Source organism: Caenorhabditis briggsae (genome assembly GCF_000004555.2).
Source record: "Caenorhabditis briggsae complete genome, chrI, whole genome shotgun sequence".
In the NCBI taxonomy this organism is placed as follows: Eukaryota; Metazoa; Nematoda; class Chromadorea; order Rhabditida; family Rhabditidae; genus Caenorhabditis; species Caenorhabditis briggsae.
In genome coordinates this window covers 3,066,842-3,078,106 of record NC_013489.2, presented here as the reverse complement: position 1 = coordinate 3,078,106, position 11,265 = coordinate 3,066,842, and the positions used below count along the sequence as shown (strand labels likewise).

General features: G+C 38.5%; 5 protein-coding genes across 5 annotated transcripts in view; 2 read left to right on the top strand and 3 right to left on the bottom strand.

Moving 5' to 3' along the window:
• Nucleotides 1-1,722, bottom strand: part of CBG22275 — a gene marked incomplete at both ends in the record, with an annotated part of 3,012 nt that extends 1,290 nt beyond the window's left edge. Inside the window, 4 exons of the mRNA XM_045242363.1 lie at nucleotides 75-462; nucleotides 510-816; nucleotides 1,155-1,423; nucleotides 1,471-1,722. Of these exons, the coding sequence (XP_045097532.1) occupies nucleotides 75-462; nucleotides 510-816; nucleotides 1,155-1,423; nucleotides 1,471-1,722 (1,216 nt within the window). The remainder of the gene's footprint in view (nucleotides 1-74; nucleotides 463-509; nucleotides 817-1,154; nucleotides 1,424-1,470) is intronic.
• A 146-nt stretch (nucleotides 1,723-1,868) lies between these two features.
• Cbr-rps-10 lies at nucleotides 1,869-2,413 on the bottom strand (the record flags this gene model as incomplete). The annotated part of the gene is made up of 3 exons (XM_002638979.1): nucleotides 1,869-1,987; nucleotides 2,039-2,225; nucleotides 2,270-2,413. The coding sequence occupies 3 exons, from the start codon at nucleotides 2,411-2,413 to the stop codon at nucleotides 1,869-1,871; spliced, it is 450 nt and encodes a 149-aa protein (XP_002639025.1).
• An 820-nt stretch (nucleotides 2,414-3,233) lies between these two features.
• On the top strand, nucleotides 3,234-4,073 carry Cbr-rpl-24.1 (the record flags this gene model as incomplete). Its single annotated transcript, XM_002638978.1, has 4 exons — nucleotides 3,234-3,314; nucleotides 3,359-3,460; nucleotides 3,507-3,716; nucleotides 3,987-4,073. 4 exons carry the CDS (start codon nucleotides 3,234-3,236, stop codon nucleotides 4,071-4,073), a joined length of 480 nt encoding a protein of 159 aa, XP_002639024.1.
• Nucleotides 4,074-4,213: 140 nt separating this feature from the next.
• CBG22272 lies at nucleotides 4,214-6,529 on the top strand (the record flags this gene model as incomplete). Its single annotated transcript, XM_045242346.1, has 6 exons — nucleotides 4,214-4,464; nucleotides 4,515-4,799; nucleotides 4,929-5,250; nucleotides 5,310-5,399; nucleotides 5,644-5,781; nucleotides 6,413-6,529. The coding sequence occupies 6 exons, from the start codon at nucleotides 4,214-4,216 to the stop codon at nucleotides 6,527-6,529; spliced, it is 1,203 nt and encodes a 400-aa protein (XP_045097531.1).
• A 225-nt stretch (nucleotides 6,530-6,754) lies between these two features.
• CBG22271 lies at nucleotides 6,755-7,075 on the bottom strand (the record flags this gene model as incomplete). The annotated part of the gene is made up of 1 exon (XM_002638976.1): nucleotides 6,755-7,075. The coding sequence occupies one exon, from the start codon at nucleotides 7,073-7,075 to the stop codon at nucleotides 6,755-6,757; it is 321 nt and encodes a 106-aa protein (XP_002639022.1).
• Between the last annotated feature and the right edge of the window lie 4,190 nt (nucleotides 7,076-11,265).

Below are 11,265 nucleotides of genomic sequence, written 5' to 3'. Positions count from 1 at the left end.
GAGGCCTAGAAAACCAAACTTGCAAAAGTTAGGCCACCACAAACTTTTTTCGAAGTCATCTCGAAAGGACACACTGTTCAAAAAAGTCAAAAAACTCACAAAGAAAGTGTTATGTCTGGAACTCTCGGGATGCGCCGCCACGGTTCGTATCAAATGCGACGCCTTGGCTCGATAGCACCGTCCATCAGGCATCTGAACCGTCTCTCCATGATTATAGAGACAGAACTCGTTCCATGGAGTTGGCGCAGCAATCATACTGCCTGTATGGCCAATTCGAGGACCCTCTATCTGATGCCACGATCCAAGGTGGATGGCTGCTCGATGCAGAAGATCCAGATAGTTTAGTGGGGACAGATAGGCGACGTAGAGCGAGAACGCGGTGAGACCAACGACGATGCCAAGTTGGCACTCCCAGAATTCGTTGATTAGAATTTTTTGAGGCATTCCTTGACTCGTTTTGTACTGGAAAAAGAATTTTTTGAGTTTTTTCCAATAATTCAATTTCTTACCGGAACAAAAATACATGGCAACATGATACTGAGGAACGCAGTTGACACCCCCGCAAAGATGCTTTTCTTTACACGTAGTACTAGATCATCAATCAAAACTTGAATTTCCTCTCGAATCTGCGCTGGATTATCGCTGCACATGTGTAGCACGGATTCAAGGTCTATTTGAGCCGGTGGCGAGTCCATTAGACGATCGCAAAGCCCACCGAAATCCACTTCTTTCCGACGCCATTTGCCGAGAAGGTCACGAAGCCGGCCGAACCATCCGATGATTTCAGAACGGAATATGAAGATGTAGCAGAGGATTCTGAAGCGTCGTCGTGAAAAAGAAGCCACGTGGTAAGTAGCAGGGATGTTCGGAACGGAATTCGGAATTCCGAAAATTTTAAAACCGGAGTATTCCGAGATTTTAAAAATCAGAAACTTCCGAAACTTCCGAAATTCCGAGTTTTGAAAATCGGAAATTTCCGAAATTTCAAATTTTCGAATTTTTTTAAAATCGGAATATTCCAAAATTCCGAGATTTTGAAAATCAGAAAATTATGAAATTCCGAGATTTTAAAAATCGTAAAATTCCCACATTCCGAAAAGGCCATTCCGAACATCCCTAGCTCGAGCCACGTGGCAAAAAAGGCAAAAACTTACGGAAAGAGAAACCAGAGCACCGATTGGTTGGGAAAATCATGACAGACCCTGTTGAAACTGAACAGAAAACTTGTGATGATCAGAGTCATCACTGGTGTCTTGATAGCTGCATACTCGATAATCATCAATGATGACTGAATGAATTGGGATCGATTCGCTGAGATTGTAGCTATCACTTCTGTGATTGTCTTCCAGAAGCATACGGTCACTCGCCAGCCTAACAGCAAGCCCACACATGATAAAAAGTACGGGTTGATTAGGTGGAATTTCTGAAATTCTCCTCGATTTCGTTTTTTTTTAAATCTCATTCACTTACAAGTGAATAGTGCCAGTATGACTTTGGGAGCCACCAAAGAGTTTTGTAGATATTAAGATATTGCAGAAATAGTGCCAAGACGGAATACAAGAAAAGAGTGCACTCGAAGAAGAGCTCGCCCTGTGTGAACTGAATGTCTGGCCAAATTGGATGGACTGAAAGTGTGACGCCACTGGTTCTTTGAGCAGGAACAGAAGTTGTCGACTGATTCTGACTAGGCGGAGGCGCCGGACCTCTCCGGCGAGGCGGCATTTTTCTATAATAGTTGTGTGCTAATCAACGCTAGAACCCAGATCTAGATGAATGTACTGATGGAAAGATCACCGTTGTTTTTTATTCTATAAGTGGTGGGAAGAGAGTATTTTGTTGTAACAATTTCATTAGAAGAACAATAACATTTATTGTGGTGGTGGGGCTCCACGTCCGAATCCGGCTCTGAAAACTGGTCCAGCTCCTGGTCCAGCCTCGGTGACCTTCTCGGTTCTGTAGGCTTCACGGTCTCCCTTCTCTCCTTGAGCTGAATCTTTCAGTGGCATTAGTTAACAGCATTTCGATTTTGAAAACTTACCGGCGCGTGGCACTCTGTCTTCAGCTGGGACGCGGATCTCTCTTGGCTTGGTCTTGATGGTGGCTGGGACGATCTCGGATGGAAGAGCGAGGTACTCACGGAGGTACAAGATTCCGGCGTCGGTCAAGTACCAGTAGTAGTGGCGCCAAGCGAATTGCTCCTTAACCAACTCGCGGGAAGCGAGGGACTGGAAAAAATATTTAAACCTATTATTAAAGAATAAATACTTACCTTCAAGGTCTTGATGACCTCGAGATTGGTGACTCCCTCAATGTTTGGGTGAGTCTTGGCATTGAAGTCCTTCTTGGCGACAGTCACACCCTCGTTGAAGAGGTACTCATAGATGATCTTGGTGTGGCTTTTCGGGATGAACATGATGACCGCAAGTTCTGAAAAGATCAAAATTTTCCACATGTAAAAGAAGAAAATTGAAAAAAAAGTTACGGAAAGGGCAAGAATTCGACTATTATTTCTGAATTAAACCGTCCAGAAGGCTTAGAAAGAAACAACAAGATTTTCGGAGAAATCCATTAGAAAGTGAGAATATAATAATTAGGCCAAGTGCGCGAAAATCGATATGCAGGCCTATTTTCGAAGCCTTACCAGTGAACAATTAGTGAATAACGCATTAGAGTGCTCGAAAATACCGTTTTTGGCTGAAATATTCGGAAAATTTTCAAAATTTCGTCAAAAATTCCGCTGTTTCGGAAAAAATTTGCAGAGAAAAAAGAAAAATAGTGAAATTTCCGGCTAATGCATTAGATAGGGGCACACACGCAGCGAGGCGACAAAATGCGTGCTTTCCCGAAAATCGCACAGTTGAAACGACTGTTACCGTAGTTTTGATGCGTGGGTGCCCCTATGATAAAGCACTAGAGAATTTTTGAAGCCGAAAAAGACTTTTTCAATTTTTTTTGCAAGGCCTAACTTTGCTGAAAATAAATTTTTTTGAATTTTTTAAAAATTGCTTCGAAATTTCATGAAATTCTTCACATTTGTATGTCAAATTCTCGGGGAAACTATCGGCGGAATTTTCATTCATGACGGATCCTAAAATTTGCATTTTTGAAATTGAAAAACTTGTTTTTTTTTTCATGATTTTCTGCGAAATTTCGTTTTTCTCGATTTTCAAATTTTTTGTGTTGTCCATTTTAAAATTATTTTTCCAGTTTCGTCAAGCGAGGGCCATTCAACAATGAAGGTCGAAACCTGCGTTTACTCCGGATACAAGATCCACCCAGGACACGGAAAGAGACTTGTCCGCACTGATGGAAAGGTAAAAATATCGCTTTAAAATTGGAATCAATTCATATCTTGCAGGTCCAAATCTTCTTGAGCGCCAAGTGCCTCAAGGGAGCTAAGCTCCGCCGTAACCCACGTGACATCAGATGGACCGTCCTTTACAGAATCAAGAACAAGAAGGTAACACTTTTCGAAAGCGTTGACCTAATTAAACAAAAAATTTCAGGGAACCCACGGACAAGAGCAAGTCGCCAGAAAGAAGACCAAGAAGTCCGTCCAGGTTGTCAACCGCGCCGTCGCCGGACTTTCCCTCGAGGCTCTTCTCGCCAAGAGAAACCAGACTGAGGACTTCCGTCGTCAACAGCGTGAGCAAGCCTCTAAGGCCGCTAAGGATGCCAACAAGGCTGTCCGTGCCGCCAAGCAAGCTGCCAACAAGGTAATTTTTACACTTGACCTAAATATCTCGAGTAGTGCATGCTATTAGAACTCGTAAGAAACTTCGTAATCTTACGAGTGTCGAAGATATGCAAAATAAAAAGCATGGGCACAAGTATCATGTGTTGGTATCATTGTTTCAAGTTATTTGTTGCTATGGTATCGATAAGCATGCTACGTGTGAAGTGCGACAATTCATCTAGAATCTATCATAGAAATGTTTTAAAAAAACGAAATTTATAGTCCTAATAGCAATGTTACTTTTTTTCAGGAAAAGAAGGCCTCCCAGCCAAAGACAGCTACCAAGGCCGCCAAGAACGTCAAGACCGCTGCTCCACGCGTCGGAGGAAAGCGATAAACGTTCTCGGTCTCGTTATTGTAATAAATGTTGTTGACATTTACAGTTCACTCATGACACAATTTATCCTTAACAAGTCTTCTCTTCTAACTATTTACGAAACAGAAGAAGAATGACCGGAATACCCAAAGCTATTTAGAATGCTCGATTCTCGGATTCTCCATGTTAGTTGTATAACAGCCTGCTTGTCTGTTTTCGCGTATCGAGTTATTCAAGACATTGCTATAGATATTAGGTTATTGGATTCAGACTCGATAAGTGATAATATTCAATCTGATAAATTCTGCAACGTTGTCTTCGACCATTTTCATCTTGGAATCTTCCTTCGCAATGAAACGTTCTCAACTGAAATCCTTCAAGCCAAGTTGAAGACGATCTTCAGTAAAATGTTGTTAGTGAACAACACTTAATCTCTTCCCGACATATTATTCCCTAATTCAGTTTAATCCAATTCCTCAACGAGCAAGCAGATTTTCTTCACATTTTGGAAGAGGGATTCTTAACAATGCGATTTGTAGCCTATTTTGGTTTCATGGCAGTTTGCATAGCACTGATCGAAGTGTTGGTGGTTCGACGAATGGGACATCTCGTGCGAAGCTATAGAGCGTTGAAACAGTTGGAATCAGAAGAGAGGAAGGAGTGGTTCAACTGTATCAAAGAGTTTTCACAGGAGAAGATGGCTGTCTTATTGTTTTGCATAGCAAGAAATCAAGCTCCGCCCATAAAGTAAGGCTTGGTCTCGCCACGAGCCACGTGGCAAGGCAGCGGAGTCGTTCAAACTTACAAAGTGTTTCAATTGGAAAAAAACCTTAAATTATCAAAAAAGCAGAATTCACTGGAAAAATACGATTTCAGCAAGCACTACATCGACTTTGGCGAGTATGTCCGAGACACAATTTCCCTTCGAGCCCGCTGCACCGATATCACACTCTTCGCCTGTTTTTACTGTATGGTAGCTATCGGACACGTGGCGACGAACTCAATATTCGTCAGATTCATGAAGACAGTACCGCTTCTGGAACGAAACCTAAAAACGAGACTTCGTGGAGAATCGGTTTTCGTCGTCATGTATTTGACATTGAATGCGTTGGTAGCGCTGTCGGCGATCCTGATCGGCGCCACGATTGTTAGCTACGCGTTCGTTCATTCGGATTATGCCACAATTTTTGTGCTAGAGGTGGGGAATTTGAATTTGGCGGGCAAAATGAGCAAAAAGAGATTGGGAAACATTTTCAGAGCGCTCGACTGTTTATTCGAACAATGTATGTGCTTGATCGTCTCACTCAATGTGTTTGTGCCAGTCGAATGGAGATGATTGAGAACAGGGTAAGGTGTCTTGTCCGAGTGTACTACACGAGAAGTGTTTCAGTCGAGCGCGCTTGCAAACCTAATTTTGAAATTTCGAGACCCCGCAAATCCCAGAGAAAAAATTTTCCGGGGAAAAAAAACTCCGGAGAAAAGTGGGCGGAGTCGGGGGCGGAGCCTAAATTGCAACACTGGCACGGTTTTTTAGCACATTTAGAATTTGCGGGGTCTCGTAATTTCGATTCCAAAAAGCGATTTTTTTCAGCAAAACCGCCTAACTGATGACCAAATTTCTGCCATTCTCGTCACTGGATTCCAAAGTGGTGTCACCCGGAAAACATTCCGGAATATTTATATTTATTCGACACTTTTTATGTCACTAATTCTTTATTCGTTTTTCGCGGTGAGTGTGTAAGGCATAAGACACTGTGTCACAAAAATTGTGATGTCTGTTGAAAAATGATCTGAAATTTTTTGAAAATTCGTCACGCTCCAGGAAGAAAATGCCCGCAAAATGGTGTTCTGTTGATTCCGGAAGAGTTCAATGATTAGTCATATGATTCAATTTTTGCAGATTATGAAAAAAAAAGAAAAAAACGAAGTTTTGAAATTCTAAAAAATCCAAAGTTTCTGAAAATTTGTTTTTTTTTGTTGAAAATTTTGAAAATTCAAAAATTCCATTATTGTAAAAATTCAGATTTTCATAGTTCTTCGAAATCATCTGGAATAATTGGGAAAAACCTGATTTTTAAATTTTTTCAGATAAATCGAAAAAAAATTCCATTTAGGTCGGTCGAAAATCGCTGACAGCCGACCGAGCTGACCGATCGGTCGGCGCGCCAACCGTTTTCGTTCATTTGCCTATCAAACCACGAATTTTTGCGTACGCAGCACTTTATTTTACGATAAACGTGGCATTTAATGAATAGCTTGTCGTAAAATACAATGCAATGTACGCAAACACTCTGACGCACAAATGCACAAAAACGTGTCAGCGCGCCGACCGATCAGTCAGAAATGCTCCTTTTTTTCAGAAAAACGGTCTATTCGTAAATCGAAAACTTCTGGCGATGCGATTCGTGACGGAAGTCGTCATCACTATCGATCGAATCATGAATACCGAAAGGATTCGGTCAACGGAACTTTTATAATTTCTAAAATTTTGTAATTTTGTAATTTTTGTGCATAATTCTGTGATTTCTTGTACAGGTTGTATATTTGATAACAATTTTATTAATTTATAAATTTTATTATTATGACAATTTTTCTTTCAGAATAACCCGTAATTGTCGTTATTAGGTTGGGGGAAAATAGAGATCGCGAGGCTACAAGAAAATGATGCAACAAATGAATTTTTTCAACCGAAAAGAGCCAAATTAGAGAGGATTTTTCAGCAAAAGACGGATGAAGCGTGGCAGTGTCGACTGCACTGGGTCCTGCTCTTCCTTCTCTCTCCACACTGGTTTTTTGATTTTTCGATTTCGCGGTGTTTCTAGAAGATTCTCCAATAGGAATTGTCGTTTTTTATGATGCGCTGGATGAAGGGGAAGTGATCGTTTGACATAGTGGGTACAGCATCTGACACACTGTACAGGCGACGTGTAAATGGAGCAGGAAGAGTTACAGTCGCATTGGGTACTGTAGGTAACGTGGAATCCGACGATGATGAGGAGTCCGAGGAAGGGGAATTTCCCCATTTTTAGGCCTGGAAAAATTTGAATTTTTGGAGGAAAATCGGGTTTTTGTGAGTTTATGTTAGGCGAAATAAAATGAGAGTCAGGAGAAATCGAGGGTGGGCGGAGCTTAGGAAATCCTTAAAGGCGCATTTAGAGGAGCATGTATTTTTCCGTAATTTGTTTGTTTTAATGCAATTTTTTGTGAAACAAAAAGATCAAAGTCGATAAATTTCATCGAAAAATAGGTCAGAAATTAATTGAGAAAGCCGAAAATTCGAGAGTGGGCGGAGCTTAGGTCCAACTTTTTGTGGCTTTTCCGAATTTTTGAGAGCAAAAAAAGTTAAAAGTCGATGAAATTAACCGGAAAATCGATAAAAAATTCCATCGATTTTTGATTTTGTTTTTCACAGAAATTCGGAAAAAACTGCAAAAAACTGAATGAAAACCATGATAATACGTACCAAAATACATGCTCCTTTAAATGCGCCTTCAAGAATTTCCTAAGCTCCGCCCACAATCGAATTTTAAGCCGGAAGGAGAGTAATATGTACAGAAAATTCAAATTTCCTCCGAACTTCCCAACAAAAAAAATTCTAAAATTAGAAAGTTGAAAGACTAATCACCCGTATTAAATATTCTCTGAATCGGAAGTCATGTGACGCTCTGCGCCTTTAAAACAGTTCTTTCAGATAGTCGAATTACGCGCGAAGCACGTAATTTATGACGCAAATTGGATGATGCTGTGTTATTTTTCGCAAAAAAAAGTTATAGGTGTGTGTGTGTGTGTGTGTGACAGATTATAATTTTTAGACAGTTTTCATGGAGAAGCTGGCGACCGGAAATACAGCTACAGTAGCATTTTTGGGTTACTGTAATTTCGAATTTTTGGAAGTTTGAAAAGTTTCCAAAATGATGAGAGAAGTTAGGAAAAACTACAGTAGCATTGTTAGGTTACTGTAGGGATTTGGAAATTAAAAAATTATTTTTAAAACTTAAAATTTAGAAGATTTTAGTGTCGGGTTACTGTAGGAATTTGGGACCTTGGAAATCCCGAAAAACTAGAGAAAAAAATCAGAAATTTTAAATTTTCTCTCCAGATTACTGTAGCTAACGTTACGATAGAATTATGGAAACTTCTTCGAAATCCAAAAAAAAAACTTAAAATTCATAATTTATAGGATTACTTTAATAGCCAGAATCATTCTTAATTTGATTGGGAAAGGCAACATTAATATCGGGTTACTGTAGAATTTCGGAACTTTCAGTGGAAACGGATTACTGTAGAGATTCGAAACTTTGGAATTTTTTGAAATTTTCAATTTTTCTGGATGACTTTACGAAAAAAAGGATTATGAGAGAGAGAGAGAGAGAGAGATTAAAGATTACTGTAGGTTACGGTAGCTACTGTAGTGAATCTTTAGTGTTATTGGAAGAGTACTATAGGTGAGCAAAAATTTTTCTGTTTGGAAAATTTTTTAATTTTCAAAATAGAAATTTCCAATACCTATTTCCCAGATTACTGTAGCTCTACGAAATAATGATTATTATGAAATTTTCTCAAAATCCAGTTTGAAAGATTACTGTAGCCAAAGTACTGTATTTGCAAAGCAAGCGTAGTAATCCTTATAAATGTCATAAGGATTACTGTAACAGACTGTTCATGAGGTTATGGTAGGTTGGGATACTGTAATTGAGATCAAAGGGTTACTGTAGGTATGACATTTTCAAAGATTACGGTAGATGTGAATATAAAGCGTCAAAAAAAATTATTTTTGGAAGGAATAAACAGGATTACAAATAATTTCAAAATCAAAAATTAATTTGTTAACTTGGACGTTTTTTTAGGCTCCGCCCACTTTTTTCTCAAGAAAATGACACAAAGAATGATGAGAGATTTCATCAACTTTCAGAAATCATTTCTGACTCAAAATGTCAAAACTACAGTAATCCCTTATCAGTGTTTACCATGAATATTGTCAAAAGTTTAAATACCAAAACAAAAAAGACATTTTTTTGGATGAAAAAAAAATGTTGGGGCATAAAATTTGGGGTGGGAGTGTCTTCAAGATAACGACAGACAATTGCGGGGGAGAAAAGAATTTCTCGGAAAAAGGGGCGGATCCTATTTTGGTTTGGGCTGGAGAACTGATATGGAGAGAGAGATGGAGAGGAGAGAGAGAGAGAGAAAAAGGAGGAAGTGGTTTTTTTTTGAAATTGAAGGATCTATGATTTTCAGAATATTCTGGAATTTCAGAATTTTAGAATCTTGAAAAAGTTCCAAAAATTCGAAATTCCACAAAAAAGTTTTCAAACTAAAAAAAAAAAACGTTGCGAAGTGACGAATCGACACAGGAAGAATCTTATAATAAGTACCTCTTATCACTAGGAATTTTTGCGGAAAATGAGGAAAAATTAGTCTCCCAAAGGTTGGTGCTCTCTTCTCTTTTACAAACAATGAGTCGAAATGTGTAAATGTCGTTTGCTTCTTCCTCCGATTTTTTGATATTAAGCAAAGCACACACATTTGAAAAAAGGCGTTAAATCAGCAATAAACAAGAGCAAAAAGATGTTAGCATCGAATGGGCTCGAACCCACGCACCTCAAAATCAAAATGTGTGGGATTAATGGTGAGGAGCGTTACCACTGAGCCACGCGGGCAGCTGGAAGCTAAGGGCCATAAGGCAATGATAAAGGATGAAGAGATGGAGGAGGGGAGTAAGGGACTCGTCCGGAGAGTTTGTGTTGAAAAACTTTCTGAAATTTTAAGGCTTTTTCTAGAAACTGTAGTTTTTGTAGTTTCCATAGTATCCATGGTTTGTAGCTCGACATAAAGCACGATTTTACTGTAATTTATTGTGATTTTCATCCGGTTTTCAGATTTTCTACTTCTCTGACTTTTGAAAAGTTTTCCTGTTATATTTATTTTTTCAGAAACATGTAGACTAGAATGTCCCACTTATCAATGATATAGGTTATCATCGTCATCCCATTTTTCATTTTTTCACGCTTTTTATGACCTAGTTTTTCTAGAAACTAGACAACTCAGAGAACAGCACGTAGTCTAGAATTTTCGTGATTTTTATGACTTGTATTCAGCGAAAATCATTAAAGAATCTTCACTGAAAATAAGGAGGTTCGAATGTTCGCGGGGTGTAGACACCAAAGACTACGCGCAGATTCGAATTTTCAACTTCTTTTGCAAAAACCAGTGCTCGATCTCTGTCCATTCTTTGTCGTTGAATTTTCAGCTGTTAATTGAACACGTTACTTTTCGATTTTCAGCAGAATAATTATATTTTCAGCTTTTCCCCAATAGGAAAATTCGACAATTATTTCCGGTCTCTCCCACTCAGTTTTTAGAGCTTCCGTAACAATATTTTTTCTTATCAATTTCTTTTTGTTTTAAAAAGTGCGTATTTCAAAAATGACCCATAATGACATCATCAGGAAAATTGGAAAAATACGGAAAACATTTGCAAAAAAAAAAGAAAGTTTCAATTTAAACAAATAAAAAATTGCGGGGGTTCTGTCGTATAGATTTCAGAATACGGCGTACTCTCGAGCACGTCGTCTTTTTTCTTCTAAAATATCTGGTGTCAAATGAGCACTTGAGTTCTAAAGGGGGTCTTGAGAGAAATTTCAGAAAATTCTAGAGACAAAAAGGTCGACTTTCTTCAATTTTCGATAAATTTCGGTTTTTAATTTTTAATCAGGGCATCACTGTATAGAAAAACAAGCTGAAAAACAACAACAAAAACTTTATTTTCAGAATTTTTTTCCAGATGACGTGCCGATGACATGCAACTCCTGAATTCTCTGAAAAAATCCTTTAATTTTGAATGAATTTCTTTAAAAATGTGATTGCTTTTGTCTGTAAAAACATGTATTTATTTTTAAATAAAACAAAAAAGCAGATCTGTAAAAATAACAAAAAACAAATTTCAAAAAATTAGCTCTCCCGCGAATTTTTTTTTCACATTTGAACTTGCCACGTTGCAGCACCACCCAACCTGAATTTTTCGTTTAAAGGGGGACTCCGACCAAAAATTTTTATTGCATTAAAATGTTTGAAAAATTCTCTTTTTTCCTAATATTATAGCGAAAAAATTCGAAAAAAATCCGAAATCCCCGAAAAATGCCGTTAAAAGCGAAATTTTTTTTTTAAAAGTTGCTAGGTGGGACGAGGATTTGAATTCCCGCGCAGTGAGAAA